At 40.7% G+C, this 27486-nt stretch overlaps 1 protein-coding gene across 2 annotated transcripts in view; it reads right to left on the minus strand.

The window, feature by feature from the left end:
* Positions 1 to 19355: 19355 nt before the first annotated feature.
* MAP3K7CL (MAP3K7 C-terminal like) overlaps positions 19356 to 27486 on the minus strand; it is a 60020-nt gene continuing 51889 nt past the window's right edge. For both annotated transcript variants that reach the window (XM_054974059.1, XM_054974060.1), the window contains exon 5: positions 19356 to 21818. In XM_054974059.1, the coding sequence (XP_054830034.1) occupies positions 21638 to 21818 (181 nt within the window). In that variant the 3' untranslated portion in view covers positions 19356 to 21637. The remainder of the gene's footprint in view (positions 21819 to 27486) is intronic.

Here is a 27486-nt window from a genome sequence, read left to right on the forward strand (position 1 = left end):
GATCTCCTGCAGGGCTATAGCAGTATCATTCTTAATGTGCACCATGCAGAGGCAATTAATTCACAAAATTCAAAAATATATCTTTATACTGATAAAGTGCAAGGTGCATACAATACATTAAGTGATAACTCAATGTACAGTTCACATCCCGCAATAATTCTGCAAAACAATTTATAAAATCCTGAAGACAGATCACATCTATGAGGAGTACTCATCTATTACTCAAAGGAAATGAGGCTGGAAGGTCCACAACAATTCCACAAATATAATTGTCCTCTCTCAAATGGTCCTTTTCACTTCTCTGTTTGTAGGTGTGATATTGCAACTCTCGGGTGGGAGGCAGCAGAAGGACCGTCCAGCCGAAAATGAGGAGGGGTCTGCAGCTCCTGAGAATCGCTCGACAGGGGGCTAGCTGCTCTCCTGTTTCGGCAACCTTTCTCAAGAGCATTCAGAACAGCAAAATTCTCTGTCTCCCGTAAATCAGTCGGCAACTTTCTACAGTACTGACCACAATGGGCTACCCAGATATAGTCAAGAAGCACATTGCTTTGAAATTCAGCAACATACAATACATGTATTTCTAGCTTTTCTTTGGAAGTGTCTTGTGGAAGAGAATGCTGATAGTTCCACATCTGATGGCAAGGATTTTGTGTGAGTCAGATAGTTTTAACTTGATGGGCTGTTCTAAGTCCTTTAATTCTTTGAAGAACTCTTTAGAGTGAAAGACTGATACAGATACTCCACTGTCTAATACTATGGTATTTGCATTTGTAACTGACTGAATTCAGACTAAACTTCTTTTGCTGATCTGTCTTGCATTTAAAATTACTTGCTTTCATGTTAGAAGAGGGAGGGGGAGCTCCCATTGCTCTGGGGGAAGAGCAGTCGATTTACTTATGGCCTATACCCCCACAATTGTAACATGTTAATTGTTTTGCCTTTGGAGCGGTTGCAAATAAGTTTTGCCCTGTCTCATACTGGGTTGCTGTAGTGAACCTTTGTTTACTTAAGATCCAGAGGAGTTAGCCGTGTTAGTCTGTAGTAGCAAAATCAAAAAGAGTCCAGTAGCACCTTTAAGTCTAACCAACTTTATTGTAGCATAAGCTTTTGAGAATCATGGTTCTCTTCGTCAGATGCATCTGACGAAGAGAACTGTGGTTCTCGAAAGCTTATGCTACAATAAAGTTGGTTAGTCTTAAAGGTGCTACTGGACTCTTTTTGATTTTGTTTACTTAAGGATTCTCTCTTTCTGGCCAATGTAGTCCCATTAGGATGCTTGCCAATTTGATCGTTTGAGAAATGTCTTTCTCCAGGGCTGGAGGTGGCAACTTATGTTTTTGCTCTTAGGGAGACTTTATGAACAAACTGGTCAGGCAATTCTTGTAAATTTGAGTTTAAAGCTTTACATCTTGCAATGTCGTTTTCAATTTATATGACTGCTTCTCGAAAATTTAATTTCCCCTCATTTCAAGTTGGGAAATTACTGGCAGAAACGTGTGGTCTAGAGATTTTAAAAAAGCTACAACCTTGGCAGGATCATCTTTTTCTTCCCCTGCTTGGGCATACTGAAAGAACAGGTCCTGTAGTTTTCTCACATGACTTTTAAAGCATTGTCTGTCTGAATATCTTAACGCTTGCAATTTATCTTGCAAAAGTGACCTGGTTGCCCAATCATATCTCACATGCTCTTTAAGTATAAGGTCATACATCTGCTTAGCTGTTTCACAGTCCTGAATCAATTCTAGATAACTGATAGAGACAGAACTTACAATGACTGCTTGTGCTACATCGTCTTTCTGGTTCCACTTCACTCTCTTGTCGCCCTCAGTTGGTGGGCCTTCTGTGAAGTGTTTCTCCAGGTGCTTTTTCTTGAGATTATTTTCCATTCAGCAAAGTTACTGTCCTCAAGAACAAAGACATGTGTGTCTTGATCCTTTATAGTAGCAGTCATTATGCGTTATACTTTCTTTTTCTCTCTCCACAATTTTGAGGTTCTACTTGGTTAGATAGTCCGATAGTATATTCTGATAATTAACTTGGTGAGTTAGAGAACCAATAACTTTATTTATCTAAAGAAATACATTCATTTAAGTTTAGTGGAGAGAAAGAAGTAGTAACTGATCTAACTAGCTAGGATGGCTTTAGATAGAAAGTAGGCCATCTGTCTCAGGAGGAGACACCATGCTGCCTCTCCTGGTGCATGCAGGGAAGAAGAGAGGGAGGAGGGGGAGAGAAGGGAAGGAAGTTCCACTGGCAGGAAGGAGACTGAAAGCAGCCTATCTAACTAACTATGGTTGTTGCCTTTCTTCTTCTCTGCTGGCAGTCCTGTTATTGACGTTTTAAATATAGGGTTTTTGTGTCTGCAGGGTTTCCAAGGATTCTAGTAGTTTACATTCATTTAATAAGGATCAACATTTTTTTTACTTCCAGGTTTTTTATGTTGATGTTCCAAATATTTTATTCTGTCCAATATCTTTCTAGTCTGCTCTTTCCTCTGTTTGTTTAACTGTGCTGTAAGAAATATAATTTGGCCTCTTAATACTGTCTTAAGGCATCCCATTTTATATGGTGATATATCCTTTGTGTCATTATTTATTAGATATTGAAGAATAAATTGCTCTGTTGCTTTACTAGTGCTATCTTTATACAAGATAGGTTTTTGTCTAAAGTCCAGTGTTTTGTTGGTAAATCTTCTAGGCCAATTAGAAATTTACAGCTTGTCCAAGTGTGGTCCGACCAGACTATATTGCCTATTTGTGGGTTTACACACAAACAGATTTTGCGATATTAGTATGAAGTCGATTCTGGTATGGACATCATGCCTAGCAGAATAATACATAAAGTCTTTTTCTTGCTCATGCAATTGTCTCCAAATGTCAATCAGTTGGTATTTGTTTAAGATCTTCCCTAAACGAGTTTTGTGTTTTTTGTGGGAGATTTGTTTGCTGTCAGAATGAGATCTATCTAAGGAATGGTTTATTATACAATTAAAGTCTCCTCCGATTATTAATTCACCTTTTTGAAATAATGTTAGATTCATTAAGTTCTCATCTATGAAATTTAATTGGTTAGAATTTGGAGCATAAACAGATGCAAGTGTAATAGGTTGTTCTTCAAGTAGATCTTTGATAAACAAGTATTTCTACCTGCAGAGTCCCGATGTATTGCCTTCAAATTAAAGTTGGTGTTTTTAGAAATAAGTATGGAGACCCCTTGTGACTCCATCTGTGTTAGGCTTGAAGTAAGGGTTGGGTCTTGCATTGATGATAATGGCCCTTTTCGCACTTACAGTTTAAACCGCCATTTATGAGCATTCGCCCCGATCGCAGTGGCTTCGGCATTGCACCTGTTCATTTCACACTGTCCACTGCAATTTCGATTTGGTGTCTGTGCTTCATTTCAAAACCTCGGTGCAATTTTGGGCTTTTGGGGCCTTGCAATTCACGTCACACTTTTTTAAAAAAAATTGAGCATGCATAGTAACGTTGCAATGTTGGAACCCTTCCCCCTTTTTGCTGATTGGGCTGTCCCCTGCCCACTGGAGAGGCAATTGGTGGCAGAGTTCTGGGGGAAAATATGTACCACTCTCATTTTTTAAAATCAAGCCAGGAAAGGGTTAAAATGCTGCCGATTCATCTCCTCCCAGGAAGCAGAGGCTTGTTTCCAAAGGGCTGTGCAAAATGCTTGGGTTTTTCCCCCCTCTTTGGCAAAGTCTGAAACATGCCTGGGAGGGAGGGGAAAGCAGCCATTTAATCCTTTCCTGGCTTTTAAAGCCAGGAAGAAAGTGCAGGAACATTACAACGTTGCAACCCATTCTTGTCTTTTAAAAAAAAAAGAATGTGTGTGCATACCCTAAGGGAGGAAGGAGAAAGCAGCTATTTAACACTTTCCTTGCTTTTAAAGCTAGCAGGGAATTAGCAGCAAGCTTAGGAATCATTCCTGGCTTTTGAAAAAAAATAAAAGAGCATGCATACCGGGAGGAAGGAAACCAACGAAGAAGCAGCCTTATGACCCTCAGCTCGCTTTACTAAAAAAAATGGTGGACAAGGAGTTCAGAGAGCTGAGGAGGGTGGGAGTGGTTAATTCTGCACAAACCAATCAGCTCCCAGGGAAAAGGAGAGGGGGGGAGAGAAGCAAAAAGGGGGCAAAAGTGTTCACATTAGCAAAATGCGGGCCAGCTGCCAGTCGGCAGCGAACTTAAAAAAACATCGGGGTATGTCCGCAGGGGGAAAAATCGGGGATACAGCGGACAAAAAGCGGGACTGCATCCCATGACTGCTTTTAAGAGTGAAAACCTTGCAAACATGGGATGTGGAACAGGTACAAACGCGCTCTAAAAACCGAGTGCGAAATGTACCAATGTTAGAGAAGTAGCTTTCACCCCATCTTCCATTTTGAGCTCCTCGTCTGCTGCGTTCTCCAACTTTGTTAGTGTGTGCAAGTGCAGGGAAAACTCCTGAAGATTTTTTGCCGCTTTTGGCTGTTGCTTCTTCTTTTCAGCAAACTGCCCATAATTTGTGAGTTCCCAAATGGTTGTGGCATTTTTATTTAAGAAGGTAGGGTGGGGAGGGATGGAGCTTTGGCACTAAGTGTCCATCTCCACCTGTGCTGACACCGCCGCCACCCCCCCCCAAGAGATTGGTTTTGAAGAATTAATATGATTAACGATCTACTGCTCTCTGCCAGATTTCACACTGATGATGCATCTCATCTGGTGTTAGGACAGAAAGTCATTGATCTTTGTAACTTACAGAAGTGGATGAAAGATGCTTTTTATCAGATTGTATTACACAGCAAGAGGAATTGTATCACAGCAGTTATGTTCCTGTACTGTCTATAGAGCAGAGACAGAAACAGATATCATGTACTGAAACATGGCCATATAACATTTATGCTTAATAAGTACTGCCCTGACCTGGATAGCCCAGGAGAGCCTGATCATATTAGATCTCAGAAGCGAAGCAGGTTCAGCCTTGCTTAGTAATGGGATGGGAGTCCTCCAATGAAGACCTGGGTTGCAGAGGCAGCCAATGGCAAAACACCTCTGTTAGTTTCTTGCCATGAAAACCTCACCAAGGGTCACCATGAGTCAACTATGACTTAAGGGCAAGTTTTTAAATAAGTACTAAGTTTTTAATAAGTAATAAGTACTATTAAGTTTTATAGTAACTTCCCCAATTATTTGAAAATATAGCATGCAAGATCCAGTCCTAGTAAAAAAAAAAAACACCCACTTTAAAATACAGGTTATTAGTTGTAATATTCCAGTGACTTAAAAAAAATAACGTAAGCAGAAGAGTAGCCAAAATAACATTCAGAATGTGTGGAGGAGTATTGTATCATCTGTCCCTAGGACTGAAAGTGAGCATTTACCATTTTTAAAACTCCAGACATTGTCATCTGTATGTTGATTGGTTGAGCCAGGACAGCTGGCTCACACTTGGCAGTAGCAGTTCACCCACCCCGAAAGAGGAAAGGACTGTGGGCTGCAAAGGGCTGCTGGCTCACCGGGGTAGCCCTGGCAGGGGAAGGTGGCCAGCAAACCATCAGTCCCCCATGATTTTCCCCAGTGGTTTTAGTGGCTAATCTGCCCCTGCTCACCAGAGAGAAAACCACTAGCTGAACATGTTATGCTGGAGTCTTCAAGACGCAAAAGAATGTAAGAACTCGCTTGACCAGAAGGAACCTTGATATGGAGGTTAGAGAAAGGAAAACTGGCAATTTGAAATAAATTGTGGGGGAGAATAGCAGAGGGGTTGCCATCTCCCTTAGTATACCTGACACTAAAGAAAGTGTGTGAAAATGTATTTGTATAACAAATGCCCATGTAAATAGTCATATTGTCCTTTTAAATATGTAACTCTTATACATATTTTTAAATATTTGGTTCTAGTTATTCCTTGATCTCAGTGTCTTTCTGTTGTTGCCCTAGTATAAACACAAGCTTTCAGGGTATAAATAAAAGTGTGTTTTGTTTTACCTTTAAGGGTAAATTGTGGCATCGGGGGAAAAATGTAATATATAGAATACAGAAGACCCCATTCTCCTCGTAGTGGTGGTATGGGCAAATGGTGGGACAAGTAAAACTATTTTTTTAAAAAAACCAAATCCTCACTTGCCAAAAGGACATACAGCAAGGCTCATTAAAGAGTTTTGAATTCATTGTCAGAGCTTTCTGATGTAAACAAGCGCATTGATTAGATGTCATTATTTTCCTTCTCAGTTGTCTTTGAGGCAACGGGAATTTATGGGAAGTTTCTTTTTCAGTAAAAGAGCAGGGAAATAGCTTATCTTTATTTCCAAAGTATAACTTTCAACTTTCTTTCAAACTTTGCTGGCTTTAGACACATATTAATGAGGCCTCTTAAAATAGGAAAGTACGTCAATAGATGAAATGTTACAAATGCTTAAGATCAAACTGAAATAGTCATTTTGTTTGTTCAGCTGCACATATCACGGCTGGTCTGAGCTCACTGCATATCTTGTGTATTTATAAGCCACTCCACTTAAAACTACTTATCTCTCCTAGCCATGTGTTTCTTAATGCCTCAGAGGAATAGCCTTTCCCAACCCAAACGAAGTCTGATTTTGATCAGTGCCCCAACAGTATAAACAAAGTTGTTGAATCCCTCATACGGCATTAAAGAGAACAAAGCAAGCTAGATATCCTTAATGGTCCCCTTTCTTTTTCCTCTTTCTTTCCCATTTCCTTCATATGAGCATCTTGGAGAATGAAATAATTGGATTCAGACTACCATGCCTTTCAACTTCCTAATAAGAAACAAGGAAAAATATTACAACTATTAAAATATTACAAGCGGGGAATCTGCAAGGACTTGTGGGTGACGTCTCATGTAATCCTTCCCCACTGTTTCTTCTTTCTCTGAAAGTCCCTGGTGACAGTTAGCACCTGGTGTTATATATTGTGACTGCACAGCTTTGGCTACCACTGATGTTATTTGTGGCATAGCCCTGATGTGATGAGAGAAGGAGAAAGAGCTGGGGGAGGGGGCTCTGATGAAAAGGTTTTCTGGATTGAATGCTGTCCTATTACTTTTACACTATGGCCTCTACTTTCATTCTGTTCAAATCCCAGCCACCACAATATCAATAAAAGGCAGACACAAGTTTTATTTACTGTCATAGTTGCCAGATAGTTTCAACTCAGTTTCCAGGCACATTCCATGTTTCTTGGCTGCACATGCGCCGAAGGCCGCAATGACATCACTTCCAGTTGAAAACTAGAAGCTGCAGGGTCTCAGTGAGGTCAAAACTGGTCCAAATTAGGGTTTCTGGTCCTCGGGTGGAGGTAGGGGATCCCCCGCTCCCAGCCTCCACCCCCCCCCTCATAGCCAGCAGGTGGAAAAGGTGAGGGAACAGGCCTCCCTGAACGAGCTCCTGGCGCAGTGTGACAACATCAGTCCCAGGAGTGACGGCATCACACAGACCCCTCCAAAGTGCTCCTATGCTTCATGGGGTTCTTTAAGAACTGGTCTGGTGCAAACTGCAGGAGTGCTTCTGGGGCCTGTGCAATTATGTTACTCCTGGAAGTGACATCACTGCGTTGCCCCAGGAGTACATGCACAAGGACGATCAGAAGGTGAGTGCCAGTTCCATCACCACCAACCCGCCCGAAGGGTAAAGGTACCTGGCAACCCTAGTCCAAATTGGTCCAAAATATAGTACTTCTGCACATATCCTAACTGAGCACAACCCTAAAACTGCATATTCACAAGTAAATTTCTTGGAGTTCAGGGGTCTTACAGCCTACTTTAGGATTGCAGACACCATCTATTTCAGTTATGTTACAGTAAGAAAGAAACATGCCTTGAATTATGTGCAGAGTGTCTCCCCTTTGCCCCCACCTCCTGTTCATACATACTCTTCTCCTTCCCCATCTAACTTTTATCCATCAGCTTCATTCAGTCCAATTTTATGCAGCAAACAATGCCTCTCTGTTTAGACATGCACCTTATCAGCCTTCTTGGGGCTCCATTTCTCACTTCCCTCGGCTGCATGATTCACTGCTTGGGGCGAAGGAGCGAGGACTGCTCTTGGGTTCTCTCAATCTCTTCTGTCCCACTTCTTCTGCATCTCTGAAGCCCAGGAATAATGTGGGGATGTAGCATAGCCATCTTGGAAGAGGGCAACAGAGTTTAAATGCTCTTTTTTGTCAAGGGAGTCTGAAACTGCCTTTGGGAAAGTTATGTGTGTGTTTGAAGATTTAATCATTATCTCATATTGGGATTTGGCAGGAGAGGGGCTTGTAATCTTAATGCTATTATACTTGACAGCAAGGTGATTTAAAACGCCTTTCCCACAGTTATTTTGACTGGACAGACAGCACACAGATAGAACAGAACAACCAGAAATTTATTTACAGAAGATGTATGTGTTATGTGCTATCAAGGCACCTCCAGCCTATGGTGACCCTATGAATGAAAGACCTCCAAAATGTCCTATCATTAACAGACTTGCTCAGATCCTGCAAACTGGAGGACATGGCTTATTTTATTGAGTCAAGCAATTTTGTTTTAGGTCTTCCTCTTTCCCTACTGCCTTCCATTTTTCCTAGCATTATTGACTTTTTCAGAGAATCTTGTCTTCTCATGATGAGACCAAAGTACAATAGCCCCAGTTTTGTTATTTTAGCTTCTAGGGAGAATTCAGGCTTGATTTGATCTAGTACCCACTTGTTTTTTGGCTGTCCATGGTATCCACAAAACTCTCCGTCAGCACCACATTTCAAATGAATCAGTTTTCTTTCTGTCAGCTTTCTTCACCATCCACATTTCACATCCATGTATAGTAATGGGGAGTACCATAGTTTGGATTATCTTCATCATGGTTCCCAGAGTGACATTTTTATCTTTAAGGATCTTTAGCTCCCTCACAGCTGCTCTTCTGAATCTCAATCTTCTGATTTCTTTATTGCAGTCTCCCTTTTGGTTGATGATTGAACCTAGGAATAGAAAATCTTGAACAATTTCAATTTCCTCATTGTCAGCTTTAAAATTGTGTAACTCCTCAGTGGTTATTACTTTTGTCTTCCTGTTGTTCAGCTGTAATCCTGCGTTGGTGTTTTCTCCATTAACCTTCTTCAGTAGTTGTTTCAAGTCTTCACTATTTTCTGTCAGTAACATGGTATCATCTGCATATCTCAAACTGTGAAAGTTTCTTCCACCAATTTTCATTGCACCTTCGAGATCTAATCCAGCTTTTCTTATGATATACTCTGCACAGAGGTTGAACAAGTAGGGAGATAATATGCATCCTTGTCTGACACCTTTGCCAATGGGAAACCATTCTGTTTCCCCATATTCTGTCTTGACAATAGCCTCTTGTCCAGAGTACAGGTTGGACATCAAAACAATCAGCTGTTGTGACACCCCCATTTATTTTAACACTCTCCATAGCTTTTCATGCTCCATATAGTCAAAAGCTTTGCTGTAATCTATAAAACACAGGCTGACTTTGTTCTGAAATTCCCTGGTATGTTCCATTAGTCGTCGTAAATTTGCAATGTGATCTCTGGTGTCTTTTCCTTTTCTGAATCCAGCTTGAACATCTGGCATTTCTTGTTCCATATATGTTAAGAGTCTTTGCTGTAGAATTTTGAGCATTACTTTGCTTGCATGGGAAATCAATGCAATAGACCGATAATAGCTGCACTCTTTGGCATCTCCCCCTTTTTTGGAATTGAAATGTAGACTGAGCGTTTCCAGTCCATGGGTCATTGTTTTGTTTTCCATATTTGTTGACAAATTCTTGTTAAGATTTTGATGAACTCCCTTTCTGTAGCTTGTAATAGCTCTTTTGGTATGCCGCCTATTCCAGGTTCTTTGTTTCTCCCAATTGCTTTGGATGCAGCTTTTACTTCACTTTCTAAGATTTCTGGTTCTTCATCAAAGGATTGTTCCATCTCTTTACTACAAGAGATCCAAACCCAAAGCGGTGTCTTCTGTGATAATCTCAGTTTGTATTTATTCCAAGTTCTCAGGATTTTTCAAATCTGCACTGCCCTTTACTTTATCATACCACAAATAAGCATGCCAGCCAAATCTCAAGTCATGACCTTCCAATGTCAAGAGCCTCTAATTTCTCAGAAGCATCCATTCCTTCACATTAGAAATGTGGTGGCGTAATATGCTTTCTGGTCCAGTAAGCCTAGGCTGCCTCTCTCCTTCGCATCCTGTAGAATTTGTGAAGGCTCTTAATTTGCATGACTCTTTTTTAATTTTTATGCCTTTAATCCTTTCTTCCTGTCTAATGTCTCTATTCAAAACCTCCAACATCAAAATGAAAAGGAGCAGTGACAACGGACATCCTTGACGTGTTCCTTTTTGAATTAGTTTTCCATTAACAATAATTTTGGCATTCTGTGAAGTGTAGATTGATTTCACCCATTTTATAAAGTTCTCTCCAAAATTTATCCTTTCTAAGACTTCAAATAGGAAAATCCAGTTCAAATTGTCAAAGGCCTTTTCAGCATCCAAGAAAACTAGAGCTGCTTGTTTTTCATTTATGTTTATTCAAATATTCCACTGTATCTAATACGGTTCTGACATTATCTGCAGAGTTGGCATCTGGGTCTGTTGCACGGTCTGGTTCCTGTGTTGAGTTGGTTCATGTTTGCTTGAGAGAAGTCTTTTAAGATTGGGGGGCTGTCTGTAGGCAAGGAGAGGTCTTCCACCCAGGGCTTGTGAGAGAGAGTCATTGTTCTCCAGGATGGGCTGTACATCACTGATGATACGTTGGATAGGTTTGAGCTGGGAACTATAGGTGACAACCAGAGGTGTTCTATTGGTTCTGTTAGGTTTGTCCTGGTGTAGGCTGTGCCCAGACCCAGATGCCAACTCTGCCCTCATATCTACCCAGAAAATATGATTACAGGACCCAATGGCATCAACTACACCATCTCTGGCTCTTACAGCTGCTCATCCTCCAATGTGAAATATATCCTCATGTGTCAACAATGCCCTCTGTTCTGTACATAGAACAAATTGGCCAACCTCTGTGCAAAAGAATAAATGGACACAAATCTGACATTAAAAATGGCAATATCCAGAAACCAGTAGGGGAACACTTTAATCTATCAGGACATTCCATCAAGGATTTAAAGATCACCATAGTTCAACAGAAACATTTCAAAAGCAAAACCCAATGGGAAGCTGCTGAATTGGAATTAATATATAAATTTCAGACTTGGACTGAATAGAGACTCTGGATGGTTATCTCATTATCAGAAGTAACTGCCTTCAGGCATTCCATTCAGATTTAGCAATAGAGGGAAAGGGTCACACCCAGCCTGGATTGTGCACTCCACCTCTTTCTTGACTTTTGCAACTGATTTGCATCTACAAGGACCTCACTCCCTGCACCCTCTCCCACCTCCCCTCACCACCTATATATCTCTGGCCAGTTTCTTCATATCCTCCGTGCATCTGATGAAGAGAGCTGTGATTGTTGAAAGCTTATGAATCAATAAAGTTGGTTAGTCTTAAAGGTGTTACTGGACTTTTTTACCATCTTGCATGTGACTCTAACAATTTTTAAAAAAATATCCTGCTGCCCAAAGGGACAGCAGGGTACAGGAACAGTGTGTGCCAGCTGGAGGACTATTATGGCCTCCCATTATGTAATCATTAAGGTTAAGATTAATGTAATCATTAGGGTTAGGGTCATTCAGGTTACCCAGTGCTGTTTTTGTTTTGTTTTTTAAGTGCCAGTATTTTTATATAAGGTTGCACTGATTTCTACCAATTCCCCCCCCCCCTCAGGTACTGGTACTCAGTATGGGTGAATACTGCCACAGAAAAGCACTGGGATTACCAGCCTTAAGCCTGGAGTTCTGGAATTATAACAAACTACAGAGATGAGTTCTTCTAGAGGAAATGGCATCTTCTGAGAGTAGACTGTAAAGGATACCATATCATCTATGAAGTCCTAGAGTAACATCACATCCCTTCTATGCTGCCTCCCCAGGAACTGCTCCCAAATATCCAAGCATTTCTCAAACCAGAGTTGGCAATCTTAGCCATTGTATGTCATGCTTGTGCAGCTGTGAGCTCAAGTTTGAATTCAGAAAATTTTAGCATTTTTCTTAAGCAGGTTTCTAGTTTCCATGTTTTTTAAAAGGTGACTCATGAGTTTTCTGTTTGACAGTTCAGTATGGCAGCATACATGTAACACAATCAGGACTTCCCTATGAAAGTGCAATGTGGTGTACACAAGTTAAATGACACTAAAATCGTCAGGTGACCTTCAGCTCTCCAATGTAGATATATTTTTCATATGGCTCAAAATGCTTAAAACTTTGTCCATCCCAGTGGAAGTCACTTATGATCACTGTCACATTATGGATTGTTTACTCCGATATTCCTTACTGTTCACACTAATGATTAAATAACAATTGCCAAAATGAAACAAGGCAAATGCAAATGCCAATAGTGCAGTGGGAAAGTGAAAATGTATTGATGGAAAACTAAAAAGTCCCTGCGTGTTTTGCCATAGCTTTGTCAGGGGATCTCTAGCAGTGCAATCCTATGGAGACTTACTCCAGTCTAATCCCACTGACTTCAGTGGGTTTAGACTGGAGTAACTTTCCATAGGATTGCACTGTTAAATGTATTTATCTACAGCACTGTTGAACAACTTCACAAGCATTAGGTACTATAGTCTTCTTAAAGCTTAGTTTCAGTAGTTACAGTCAGATCTTAGAAGTGAGAGGCTAGTAGTTTTAGACTTAAGTTACTTAAAGAAGGTTCCTTCATAGATTTCACTTCACAGCTTAGGTGTTGTGACTTCAACACAGCACTCTTTTCCTTTTACTCCAGACCTAGGGTACTCCACAGAGCCAAAAACCCCTTTCCAGACACTGGGTAGGAATTATTCTACTACTACTATTACTACTACTACTACATAACCCTGTTCTCTTGGTTGAAGGATTGTCTCCTTACTACCCTAGGTCTCTGCCAACCACACGCTTCCAGTTCTACCTTGTCTGAGTGAAATTAGTGCTGGCTTTCCTACTTTCGTTAATCAATTAAAAGCTTTTCATCAACCTTAACTTGTCTCAGATAGGGCAAGTCTTTTCCTTCTTTTTTCCTCATATAGAGGATTCTCAGTTTGACCCTCCCTGGTCAGATTTCAAGCTTCAACTCCCTCCTGATAATTATGTCAGCTCCAATTTGTTACCTTCTCACTGGCCAATTACATTGAGAGGAGAGCAGCATGTCAATCAACCTCCCTTCAAGTTGTTGTTTTAGCCCTTTACCTTCCACTCTCTGAATGCAGCATTTGATAAATCTTGCATTTAAAACCCATTCCATCACAACAAGCAAGACCACCCTGACTCTGAGCCTTGAGCCAGCACATACATACAGCTCAGGCTTCTTGCCAAGCCTTCATGATACTCAAGGGAAGTGTGTTAATTCTTGTCCCCCAGCCACAGAGTCTATGAGTCAAGGGCTTCCTGTCTCAGGTCCATGAAGGCACTAAGGCCCCTGGTCCAGTTTTAGGGTTAACCACTATCTAAATGTTTCCCTAGGATGCTCAACTAAGTTGTACTGCATACCATTCAAGCAACTTGACATGTTGCTACCACCATCATGGCATTACTGAAAACCAAAGGATTTAGTGTTATAGAGTAGCGAAAAATCCTATCCCGACTTGAGCCAATCTGCCGAAGAGGGAAAAATTCCTACTTGACCCCCAAATGGGCAACCAGCTAGGGTTGCCAGGTGGCCTCCCCAAAGAGACCAGACCGGGTCCTGGCACTCACCTTAATTTTTTTCCTCCCAAGTCCATTGCTGATGCTGGGGCTGACAGATGCAGGAGGCGAGCAGGAGTGCCATGGAGGCTGTCCAAGAGCCTGGGTTGGCTGGCTGCTCTTGCCAGGACTGTGCTGGAGCAGGAGGCCGGCAGGAGCACCATGGAAGTCTTCTGGCCTGGCTGGCCAATCCTGCTGGTGCCGAGCAGAAGGCCCTCACCTGTGCAATGGAGTGGGGGTGAGGTGTCTGATATTTGATGAACATTTTCCCCAGACAGTCCCCCCAAATACCAAACTGTCCAGGTAAATACCAGACATCTGGCAACCCTACGACCAGCTTGTATCCAGTCTGAAATGAAGGGAGGAAGGGGGAGTGTCTCCCCCATAAACAGTCAAAAAGAGAAAGAGGTAGGGTAGACCCCAGCCCTATTTGGCTTCCACCCCACCCCCACCCCCACCTTTGTTACAAAGAAGGCAGCATCATGACCTCTAGCTCTCCATTTTGCCTGCTGCAGAAAAACACACTCCTTCTGAGGGCTTCTTTAAGTCGAGGCACAAGAACAGTCTTGCATATGATCAAGTAGTTATTTGGACAGCAGTTTTTTTCCCGAGAGCTGCTCTGTGCCTTTAACATCTGCACCTCTGTAAGAACTTTAACAGGCACACTTCCATAAGTGCAAATATGCACCTGTTGAATAGCTGCCTCTGTGATGCAGAGCTTCTGTAGGGAGTGGGTACATGGTAAACTCCAGTAGTAATTATTGTAAAACATGTTGAAGGGGAGGGTGGAATAAAAGGAGAATCTTCATAAACACTCTTATGCCACTTCACCATTCACTCCTGAATAATTTTGTAACTGTAATCCTCATTCCTCATTCCTGGGAATCCAGGGGAAACAAAAGTTGCCACTATAGGAAAATTAAAATATTCTTACAATGCTAATATTGCCTAATATTTCAAACGGTATAACATTGATAGTTTCCTATGATGGATTTATCTCTATGCAATGGGGGGAGGAATATTTTAAGTTAACCTTCATAATGTTTAGTGAAACCATTATGTTTAATAAAAAATTTTGAGAGAAAGATGATCTGATCCCAGTATTGTAAAAATATCTAGTAGGCAGATTGTGGCTGATCTTTAAGTTTAAAAAAAAAATTGCTCTTTGAAAGGTTCTGTGTGTGTGTTCTAAATTTTGTTGACACTCTTTATTTGTTCATTACTCAAATAGTTCCTTCACTACAGCGAATAAAAAGTCTTCTTAGAGCAATCACTAACTTGTGAATTTTGAGAAGTTAGTTTTGACTGATTATCCTGTGTGGGTGTTACAATCCTACACAGCCAGCTGAATTTAGGTTGCCAACCTCCAGTTGGGGCCCAGAGTTCTCCTGGAATTACAAGTGATCTCCAGAGTACAGAAATCAGTTCCCTTGGAGGATATAACAGTATTGGAGGGTAAACTTTATGGCATCAGATCCTGGCTCAACTTCCTCCCCTCCCCAAACTCCACTTTTCTCATGGTCTGCTCCCAAATCTCTAGGAACTTCCCAACCCAGGCTGGCAACCCTAAGCTAAATGCGCAACTACTTTTGGGCTTGGCTAGCAACACAGTGTCATAATGTCCAAAGGGAGAGTTCTTTGGTAACTTCAGTATGCAGCCTTTTCCTTCAGATGGTACATAGCCTGGATGGGAGGTTGCATTGGCATTCACATAGTTGCTTGGCATGATGAGGATGATCTTCCTTTTGAGCCTCAGTTTAAATGAGAAAACAGCCTGAAACAGTCCAGAGGTCTATTGGGCTTTTTTGGGAAATCCATGAGTGCTACATGGAACACTTGGGTTTCCCCAAATAACATCCTCCAGGGTCTGTTTAAGGTTGGGGAAATGGTATCAAGGTGTGTGTGTGTGCATGCGTCCCCACATGCACCTGGTCCTAATGGGGAACCATGCATGTGGGAACAGAGACCCCACAACTTGTGTGATTGTGGTTGTCTGACACAGGGTAGGGACCTGGACCCAACCTGAGTACTCCATAATGTATATAGAGCTAGTATGGTGTAATTGTTAGAGTGTCAGACTAGGGTCTGGGAGAACCAAGTTTGAATCCCTTCCTCCTCCACACTGTAGTCTTCCTACCTACAGCAACCCTGAGTCAGAAAGGACTGCTGGGGGAGAGGAAAGATATACAGTCCTTGCATACATGGACCACAGGATCCAACTCTATGGCTTCCTAGCTGGTTTACTGGAATCACAGAGTTGCATTGTAAATGCAGGAACTGTAAGTACAATCCAGGCAATATTAAATATATTTAGGATTTACTGATTTCAAACTTCATTAAGGTTTAAAAATAGTTAACTTTGGATTACACCCAAATGCGTTTAAGTTTCACTACCACAGTCATTTTCATGTTGAATATAATTTCATAAGAACTGGATATTTCTGGAGCCTTTTGACTTTGGTTATTGAGGAACAAGAGCTCTTCCTATAAGATGTCTTTCGTTTTACTTATGAGAAGTTGTAAGTTTTACTTCTTCTCAAACATACTGGATCTTCCTCAACAATCATAATGTGGTAAATGAACCCATTCTCTAGGTCATAATGCACAACTATTTTATGAACAATTAGGTCTTTATTTTTAAACACTACTCTTTCATTAGAGGTGTGGAAGAGAAATTCTTCCTTAGAAAGATAAGACCATCCAAAGACACACTTTAAACCAAACTGGCTGTCTGTATGTGACAAAAATATAAATGTGGAGCAACAAGGAATTCAATATATACTCAGTGAATATGAAGCGCAATGGTCACAGATTCTATGGTGCTGCTACATTAGGCTGAAACCCTATGAACCTAGGAGTAAGCCCCAATGAATAAAGTGGAGATTGCTTCTGAATAAACAAGCACAAGACTGCACTATAAGTCTCATATTGCATAAACAGCAAAGAGCCATGGCCCTCTTGAAAGATTTATTTATTGGCTATAGCTCATTTTATCAGATTCTTGAAGTGGATTCTCTAATGTGGATAGACTTTGATGTGCCTTGCTGTTTGCCTTTGCTTGAAGCATTTTTTATCCCAGCCCAACTCTGATATTGTAACTCAACAAGGATGGGGAAATTGCTTCAAACACCAGAGGAAGATGCATGATGAGCCAGGATGAGTCTCCTTGGACTTCCGTGCTCTGGTTTGGTTTAAAAATAAATCGACTGATCAATAATGGTGTGTGTGTGTGTGGGGGGGGGGTAGTTGTGAATTTCCTGTATTATGCAGAGGGTTGGACTAGATGACCCTAGAGGTTCCCTCTAACCCTATGATTCAATGATTCTATGAATAACTTGTTGGCATAGAAATGGGAGGGGTTGCCTGTCTTTTTCCTCCTCCTTCCTTCTTTAGCCAATGCCTAACTACCCTCAATGTTCCAGTGTACTTGAAAGCAATGAATGTGTTTAATGCTCATTTATCTGTGGGTTTTTCATTTGTTTATTCTTTTTGAATATACAGACAATGGCCTTTTCTGCATGGTCAGTCCTTATTTTCTTGGCAGTCAATCCACAAGCACTGGAATCTGTTTGGATAAAGCTCTTCTGCACATCTACTGCATTTTAACAGTGGTGGAGTCAGTTTATTTCTTCCTCACATGCTATAAATAATCAGCAAGGGTGCTGCCCTTCTACTGCATTTTAACAGTGGTGGAGTCAGTTTATTTCTTCCTCACATGCTATAAATAATCAGCAAGGGTGCTGGCATCATAGCGCCCCTTCCCCTTTTTATTTTAAGTGCTTGCTTAAGCCCCTCCACAGGACTTCTATCATTTTTTTTAAATGTCAATGTCACAATGTTATAACAATCTAATGTTGCAATAATAAATGCAGCAGGTTCTCTGAATTTGCAGCTTTCATTTTTTTAAAGTAAGTCCCCTTCCGTTGCAGAGATATGCCTTTTTCCTTATATCTCCACAAGGGAAAGGGCTATCAACTTGCTTTTAAAAAAAATGAAAGCAGAAGGTTCAAAGAATCTGCTGCATCTATTATTGCAATGTTGTCATAACGTTATAATGACCCAACATTGTAATAATAGATGCAGCAGATTCTCTGAATCCCCGGCTTTCACTTTTAAAAAAGCAAGTCTATGAGTAGTCATATTTCATTGCCCTTCTGATAGGCATGGGATCACTAAGTTCATCATTAGATGGAGAGGCATATACAGAACAGTGGTGAAAATACAACATTAAAAAAGAGAAAAGGACATAACTGAGTCATGAAAAAGAGGCCAGAAAGATAAACAGCTTTTGTGTGTGTTGAGGTTGACCCACCCAAAGCTGAAAGCCTATACAAAACCAGTGGTTGATGGCACATCAGAGGCATTGTGAACTATGCTAACTACTTGCAGGAGAATCCGTAGTGAACCGTATTTTCTTGAACACAACATTAGAGGCTCCAGTCCAACAAAAATTAATTGTGCTTAAATCATGCTCCAATCAATGGGTTTTAAGTTAGTTTAAGATGCAATGTCTCAATGGACTTTAAGTGCAACTTCTGCTATAAAAGCAATTGTCATCATTCTACAGTAAAGCTGTAATCCTAATAATATTGTTTAATCCAGAGTTAGGACCCATTAACAAAGGAAATTCAGGTACAAACTTTTTAAAATTTGTGTTTTAATGAAAAAAATACTGTATGAATAGAAACGGAAGTATAACAAAGAGTTTCCAGCTGATTCAGAGGAACACAGTTATCAGTCAAGGAAGGGAGAAAAAATCTTTGCAGCTTATTTGTTCTTAAAGTCATATGTTGCCCAGCTATTTCACTTAGAACCATTAGTCAGGATATGGATATAGTCCTATATTTTTACAGCACAAATTTAAAAACATTACTGAGAATTAGTTTCTGTTACAAAGTCAATTCTAACTGGAGTGCCAAAATGGTGTGCCAATTGTTCTTCACTGACAATCATGGGATAGTAATTATTTACCATGCCCCCCCCCATTTTTTGAATGCCAGGAAGATAACAAATAATGTTAACATCCTGATTCTCACTATATTTGCTTAGAAATAAGCCTCCTTGATATCAATAGGCTTCATTGAAAACCAAGTATGCTCAAAATTGCTCTGAACAGATAAATATTGCTCTGAATAACCAAGACATAAATTCACGGTACTATTTGAGGAAAGGAGGGTGGAATAACACATACAGGTATTTCAAGATAGCTCTATTATTCCCCTGCAGCACCAATCCCTTTAGAAAGGATGTTGCTGGATTTTGTGGTTTAAGTTAAAAAGTAGTTTGTTTAAAAAATAAAAGATTCTTTTAGTAGTTCCCAGTGCTTGGTAGGAAGTTTTGATCATTCTTTTCCTCATTAAAATAATGAAATGAATAATAAAATTAAAATTGACACCCGTTTTTGCATATATAAGTGGAGTAAAAATGGAATAACATGTAGATAGCATTAAATGCTATAAAAGAAACAAACACAATGGGAAAAGTTTTTTAAAAAGAAAATAGACAAGACAAAAATTCTCCTAATGAATATATATATATATATATATATATATATGAAAACAAAAATAAATGAGAAATGGCATGTCTGTAGATTTCCAATTTCAGGTTATTATGATGAATGAAAATAACCACAACAAATGTTTGTAAGTTACACTGCTTTGGCCAATTTACAGCACAATTCTATGCAAAGTTAATGCAGTCTGACACAATTGAAATCAATGCTGCTGTAGCATACTGGTTAAGTAATTGGGATGCAAATCAGCACTCTGCCCTGAGCTCTGCAGGTGGCCAGTCCTCTCAGCCCCAGCTCCCCAGCTGTATTGTAGGGATAATAATAACACTATGTTCATCACTCTGAGTGGGCACTAATCTGACCAGAAGGGTGGTATATAATCACACTTGTTGTTATTATTAATGTGTTTAGACTGAAGTAAATATTTAGGACTGCACTGTCAATCTTGAATGTCCAGTCCCCCCTATATAGAGATACCTCACTGCCCATCCCTAATGAAATATCAAATGGTACCCACTGCATAAACCTCACAAATTTTAGCATTATGTAACATTAGAGTCCTAAACTGAGTTAAACCTTTCTAGATTCATTAAAGTAAATAGGTGTAACTCTGCTTAGAATTCAACTGTAAATTGCCAGAAAAGAATATACCTTCAGAATATGATATGGATACTGGCCAGCCTGCCAGTTAAGATCTGCCTCCCAATCCTACTCTCTGTGCATCCACCTTCAGAAGTAAGGCTGCTGGCCACTAAAGACAGGGCTTTTTCTGTGGTGGCACTTCGCCTTTGGAATGCCCTCCTCCTTGATGGATGTCCTTGCATGGACCCTACCATACTGTTTTTTAGGCAGCAGGTCAAAACATTTCTTTTTATCCAGGCTTTTAACTAGGTGGTTTTATCTTTTTAGCTGTTTTATGGTCTGCTTCTGGTCTGAGGTCTGTTTTATGAATATCTTTGTGCTCTTTTATGTCCTTGGATTGTTTTTAATTGCTTGTTTTGTCTTTGCAGATAAATAATTGAAGATGATTTTATGGTTATATGCTGTTTTTACTTGCAAGAAGCCTCCTGCAGTATTCAGAAGAGCTGGCATAAACATTTCCTAAATGAATAATAATATAATCAATGCCTTATGTGGATTTTCTTGATAGTATGAGTTGTTTCTCACAATACTTTTTGCATGTGGCACCTGTGTCTTTTACTACAGTAGAATGTGGTTATCTTTAGCCATACAGTCATGCACTGAGCTAGTCCAATAAAGCCAGTATTAGCCACCTCTGCAACTGACCATACTTGAAAGGCCACAATTAGGGTTGCCAGCCTCCAAGTAGTGGCTAGAGATCTGAAATTACAACTGATCTCCACACCACAGAGATCAGATCTCCTGGAGAAAATAACTGCTTTGGAGGGCGGTATGGCATTATACCCTGCCCAGGTCCTTCTCTTCTTCAAACCCCAGAGCAGTATATTTGAACAAAACCACTTTTTTCACCACACCACTGGTGGTGGTTGTTGTTGTTGTTGTTGTTGTTGTTTGAATTCATGAAAGCACAAGGAACAGTCGGCATACAGCAACTCAAAACCAAGGGTGTCCCAAAGCATAGAAAAATTTTAGTGGAATTCTGAGCACACTAAGTGTAGCACACAAGTCCTATTGATATCAGTAGGAGTTCCTCTTCCTTAGGACTAGTATTCCAGATACTTAACACGCTCATTTTCAACACAAGTGTCATTAAAGTAAGTGGAATTTACTTCCAAAGATAAATTTAAGATTGCTGTGGGATTAGATGGTACAGGGAAACTTTTTGCCTTTTCCCATTTTCTCACTGTATTAAAGTTGTATAAAACTTCATTGCCAATGTATGTTAGCAAGTGCATGGTCATCCCATCACATATATTGCCAGATAAGTGGTCTAGATTTTCTGCCATATCCTGTTTAGATTTAGAAAAGGACAGGCAGTGCCCCAGTATTCTATGTACAATGTTCCTGCTATATGCCTTAGTATGGTCTACACAGTTCATATCAGTTTCCAATGTACATGTATGTATCTTCCTAAACGGGAAAAACAAATTCTTTGGAAAAGAAATATGATCCATTAGAACAAATAATGGAAATAGATAAGGCCCCAATGATTTTACTTGAAATAAAATATCCATTATGTAACATATAAAATATCCATCATATTAAGCTAATGGCTGGCAAGTATTACATCAAATTTAGACATCTGCATATTCTGCAAGTGAAGTATTCCAGCACATTAATAGGAACCTTTGAGGGTGGGAGACAAACCACTTGCCCAACATTGAGGAGACCCCTCGATTTTTATTGCTCCAGACGGATCCATCCATTCAAAGTTATGATGATCCCTGCCTCTTCTGATACTGTATTCTAAGCTTTTCCAGCTGTTCGACACATTGTGTCTGGGCCAACTTCAGTGTCCGGTTCTCTTCTGTAAGGTCTGAATACTCCTTAGCTAGCTGAGCAGCATCCATGCTCTCTTCCTCAGTTTGATCCAGCCTAGCAATTAGCTCCTTTCTGGTAAAGAAAGAGAAAGTGAGTGTGAGGTTCCAAAGAAGTGCCACATGCAAACAGAAATATGTTTGAACTGATAAGAGAATTTACAAATTATCATAATTCCTCCATTTCTTTAATACAAATGCCGCTGGTAAAGCTTAAAAGAGCTTGGTAAAAGGATGTAAAGGGGACCTACACTGGGGCCACACACTGGGGCCACACAATTTGCAAATTTATATTTGTTTTATTTAAAACATTTCCAAGCTGCCTTTCTATCCAATTTAGGGTCCCCAAGGCAGTGAACAATAAAAACATTAAAGCAAAATTTAAATACACATAAATATATAAAAACAATTTTAAAAGAACACATACACAAACACATGAATGGAAAGCCAGGTCAATGAGAATCATATGGTACAGTCACTTTATCTGCTTATGATCAAATAAACTCAAAGAGAGATATCCTAATCCTGTCCTAGCCCCAAGCTTACTTTAGGCCAAGACTTACTAGGTATAGTTCTAGAATTCCTTTTTCAATGCTAGAGATTGGCCCTGCAACATGACAATTTTAAAAAATGCTTTAAAGCATACATGTGTGCACCTGCATATGTCTCAGCTGCAGTGACTATTAGTCTTTGGGCCTTCTCTAAGGTGTACGTAGCCTGGCTAATAATCAGTTCTGCCCAGCAGTCTGTTTTACTTAGGACTCAAACATTGCCTTGGAAATCTGTGTATAAAATGCAAATTGCCAGTCCTGCAGTGTCAGAGGCACACAGGGAAAGGGGTTTAAACACCACTTGGTTTTGCTATTCAAAACTGGGCCCCCACATTGTTATTAATGTTTTAGGGAGAAAAGGTGCGATTTTTTAAAAAAATAGGACACACCTTTTCTCCTTTAAAATGTTAATAGCAGAAGAGGTTTTGAATAGTGAACCCAGTAGCACACGAAAGGTTAAGCCCCCTCCCTTCCCTGCACTGCCCCACAAGGCAAATTGAGGCTACACAAGTCCACAGTTTGCTTATTATGGATGGGGTGAGAGGTGTGATCTTTGTGCTGCTTGTTTGTGACCTTAGACTCATAAAACAAGTATGATGAGAATGCATATATGACAAACAACTCTTGTTCCAGTCTGCTCAGACAGATTCTTTTTGACAGTACATCAAAAGTCCTATTAAAAGGAAAAAGAGAAGGAATTAAGAAGATCTATCTAGACTTTATTTTGTATTGATAATTAATTATATGTGGCTGCAACATACACACATAATACACACACACACATGTATGTGTGTATCTGTGCGTGCATGTGCGCGCGCACACACACACACAGTCAAATTATTACACACACACAGTCAAATTATTTTAGTAGAAAAAGCCATTCCTATTTTAAGTTTAAAACTCTCAGAAAACTCATTGCAGTTGCCAGGATCACTACCAGTAAAATCACCTGCAATTATCCTAAGAATGATACCAGTAGCTGGTGGCCTCTTTGCTGTTAGCTCAGGTCCTTCCTGGGAAAAGGCAAAGCTGGTATCTATGCTATGGCTTCTGGTCTTTTTGCTGATTGTATAGTAATTTCAAAATGGGCAGGAAGTAAACTCTACCCAGAATCTTCTCTAGGCTGTGATAAAACTAGAGATGAGCACAGATTTTTTTAAGTCCTAAAAATATGTTTCATCATTGCAGTTATTTTATCTATTCGTTTTCCTTATTCTGTTCTTTTTGGTTAAATTAATTTTAATTAGAAACACATTTTTCTGTGTAACTTTTCTCCCACCAAATTTGGAAGATATTTTTAGTGATGTTGCCCTCCTCTCCTAAGAAACTCTCCTGTCTGTCAGATTTCAAACAGATAAAAAGTATCCTTATTTTATAGACAATTAACCATCTCAGGGCAAAGCTACAAGTGACGAATGACACTTGAACGGCAAGTGTATTTCTCCCTGTTCACTTGCGCTCCACTCAATCCATTTGCCATTCTAGTGTCATTCATCACTTGTAGCTTGGCCCTCACTTGCAGAGTAGGTGCCAACAAATGTTACATGGATTTTTCTCTTTACCACAGATCCTCAAGTGATGTTTTAATTTAAAAATATGGGCCAAGGGAAGTGGTCTTCCTGCCATCTTATTATGTTCGGTTGGTTAATTTCAATATTTTACTCTTGGCTTGGTTCTGATACTAGAAGTCAACCAAATTGGAAGAAAAATGGTGAAATCTAGGCAACATCAGTGATGTAAGATATGAGAAGGGCAAGTTCTTTGTGTGCATGTTCCATTTTTGTTTTTAAATAGACACATACATCCAACTTTCTTCATACATGAACTGACAGACATATATAAATGAGGATCATCCCATTTTGATACAACCTTTAAAAACTGTCAGTCTCTTCTCACCCCATCACAGCATTATGGCCCTGACCCACATTTGGGTGGGACCATGACTCAATGGGAAACATCTGCTTGGCATGCAGAAAGTTCCAGTTTCAATCTCAGTTTTTTAAATAAAAGATGATATAATATGTGATGTGGAAGACCAGCTTGAGACCCCTGGAGAACCACTGCCACTCAGATTAGACAATATTGACCTTGATTGACCACTGGTCTGAGAGTAAGTCAGCTTCATGTATTCATATCCCCATATGGCTGGTTTTAAATAAAATTAAAAACATCAATGGATCTCAGCATTATTCTGATCTCCCATTTCAAGTCTCCATTCATCTCAGATCATTCTTCCTTGTGAAGAATGATCATACAGAAACACTTCCTCCATTGTGTAGTATTTAAAGTGTCGAACTAGGATTAGCGATGGGCACAAATCGAATTATGACCCAAAAAACACATGAACCAGGCTGGTTAGTGGTTTGCGAACCAGTGGTTTGTGGAAGCTCATTTCCACAAACTTCCACGAACTGGTCTACTGGTTCATTTGGGTCATAAAGGGGCAGTTTAAATGGCCATTTTCCCAGGGAAATGGCCAAATAAACTTTTCCTGTGGCTTGCAAGCAGCAGGATCCCCCCGTTGCCACCTGTCAGCTGATAGTTTAAAGGGATCTGTCACTTGCAAGCTGCAGGGCCCTTTAAACTGCCCAAACCTTGGCCCCCAACCTCCAGCCCCAGCCCCAGCTCCACACTTATCTTGCCCTGCAGCCTGCGCCGTCCTCCCCCTCCTCCCACGAGGGGCAGGAAGGCCATTTTCAGCCTCTTCCACCACCACAGCCATTTGAGGGGCAGGGAGGCTGTTTTTGGCAGCAGAGGAAGCCAAAAATGGCCTTCCCACCCCTCAAATGGCTACGGGCCCATGCAGCAGCAGAAGAGGCCAAAAACGGCCTTCCTGCCCCTCGCGAGAGGAGGGGGAGGATGCAGCGGGCCCACAGGGCAAGGTAAGTGTGGGGCAGGGGCTGGGGGTGGGGGGTGGGGGTGAGGGCTGAGGTTTGGGCAGTTTAAAGGGCCCTGCCACTTACAAGGCAGGAAAGGGACCTTTAAACTGTCAAATGCCCCTTTCTCTGCCACTGCTAAGCGGCCAGAAAGGGACATTTAAACCCCATAAACCACAAACTGGTTCATAAACTGGCCCCAGTTCGTGCCAGTTTGTTGTTCGTGGTTTGTGAAAATCCACAAACCACCTCATGGTTCAGTTTTTTTTGTGGTTCATGCCCATCTCTAACTAGGATCTGGGAGCTCCAGTTTCAAATCCCGCTTCTGTCATGGAAACTTGCAGGGTGACCTTGGGCCATCGTATGCTCTCAGCCTATCCTGCTTCACAGATTGGTTGTGAGTGAAAAATGGAGAACAGGAGAAGGATGTAAGCCACTTTGGGTCCCCAATGGTGAGAAAAGGCCAAGTATAAATGAAGTAACAATAAAAAATATTATAAAAATACTTTCCAGAAAGTTCAAGCAAAAAGCGGGGCAAGCAAGGACTGGTTTCGGAATATTCTCTATTTTTATCAATAATGTACAAGATGCAAGCTAAGTGCTCATACATTTTATGGTGATAGATTAATAGTGTGATGAACACTGATAGGTCTAGAAAAACTACAAAGATGAAGTTGCATTTCTTAATGAATTTAGTAGAAAATGTCTTTTCTACTACTACGGACACTAACACTGCTACTCATCTTAATCAACTTAGACAGGTGCCAGCATCATATACAAGAAAACAAATCAAAACCTCTTGAGCTGTGCTTATGTGAACTCTGATTAAAGTACAGAATGCTATGATACAGCGATTTCTAAAGTGGTTGCAGAGTTTTTAGTGGGTGTGCTTAAGATTCATACAAGTTTTGTATAAATATATTGACTTCTGATATTTTATGTAATTTTATAGTGACCTGTTTGCTGTCTTAGATCTTTGTATGCCATTAAAGGTATTTGAATTGAATTGAATTGAATTGAATTGAATTGAATGCTATGATTTAAGCCAGCTGTACATAAGCAACTGCTACCAAGATACTTGAAATAACAGGAGTTACTGCAGTATGACAATCCAGGGCCACACATTATAGCTCTCAGTAACAGTGGCTGTTTAATGCGCAGTTTGGCAGTGGTGCAGTTTTAGGCCTGTTGTGGTTTATTTCATGTTTTTCCTACCAAGTGTCCATAGTTCTTTCTCCCCTTTTATTATCACACCAGGCATGTGCGGTAAGTTAAACTCTGTTTTTTGACTGGTCTAGTTCAGCTGATGAATCCATTGAAAGCTAGCACTGCTTCTTTTTAAGGTACAGATAGTCATCTATATGGTTGCACTGATTCCACCAATTTCCCCCCTCAGGACTTGAGAGAGCTCACACACACACACACACACACAAGGTGCTGGTATTCAGTACCAGTGACTACCACCACCAAAAAAGCCCTGAACACTAGATTCAGGGTCCCAGGGATGAACTGGGAAGCAAAAACAGCCCTGGAAAGGGCCCTGTCCTCCAACAGGGTAGCCAGATAACTTGCTGTAGTTACTAGGGCCACTGGCTCACCACAGCAGTGACTACAAGGGCAACCATGAATGGGGCAAGGGCTGCTCCCCACCTGGCATTGGGGTGACCCTGGTGGGGGGAGTGTCCCTTTAGCCCATCAGCCCACTAGTATTCTCTCCAGTGACCTTAAATGTCAATCTATCCCTGCCAGGTCGTAATCTGACATGCTAACAACTACATACTACAATTAAGAACACATTCCTAAAGAAATTAACAGAGATATAATGCGCAAAACAATGAAAATACATCCTGAAAAGCAGAGTGAAAAATTCTGGATAGTTTCAAATAGAAATGTATATGGATGAGCGGTGTGAGCAGCAGGGTGGACGTGGAGAGTAGTTGGCATGGGGCAAGGGATCCAGGTCCTCTGGGGATGAGGGAGGTATGGTGGTGGGACCCAGGGAAGGATGAGAAGGACATGGAGATATGGTGAGGCTCGATGTCCTTCTAACCTACGTCCCATCCCGAGGCATGTTGGGTGTGGAGCTAGGAAATAGTGGCCTGCTTGATCAAGCATGTGGCCTGCTTGATGTGTAGGGGCCGAAACAATCTGGGACGTCCAAGTCCAGCCATGGAGGACACCAGGTTCACAGCCTGACTACAGGCGTCATCGTCAGCATGGACGTTGAAGTCACCCAACACCAATAGTTTTGAGTGTTCCAAGGCCCATCCAGCCGCCACCACTAGCAGATGTGGCAGGGAATCTGCTGGTGTGCTGG

Source organism: Eublepharis macularius, chromosome 3 (genome assembly GCF_028583425.1).
Source record: "Eublepharis macularius isolate TG4126 chromosome 3, MPM_Emac_v1.0, whole genome shotgun sequence".
NCBI classification, from domain to species: domain Eukaryota; kingdom Metazoa; phylum Chordata; class Lepidosauria; order Squamata; family Eublepharidae; genus Eublepharis; species Eublepharis macularius.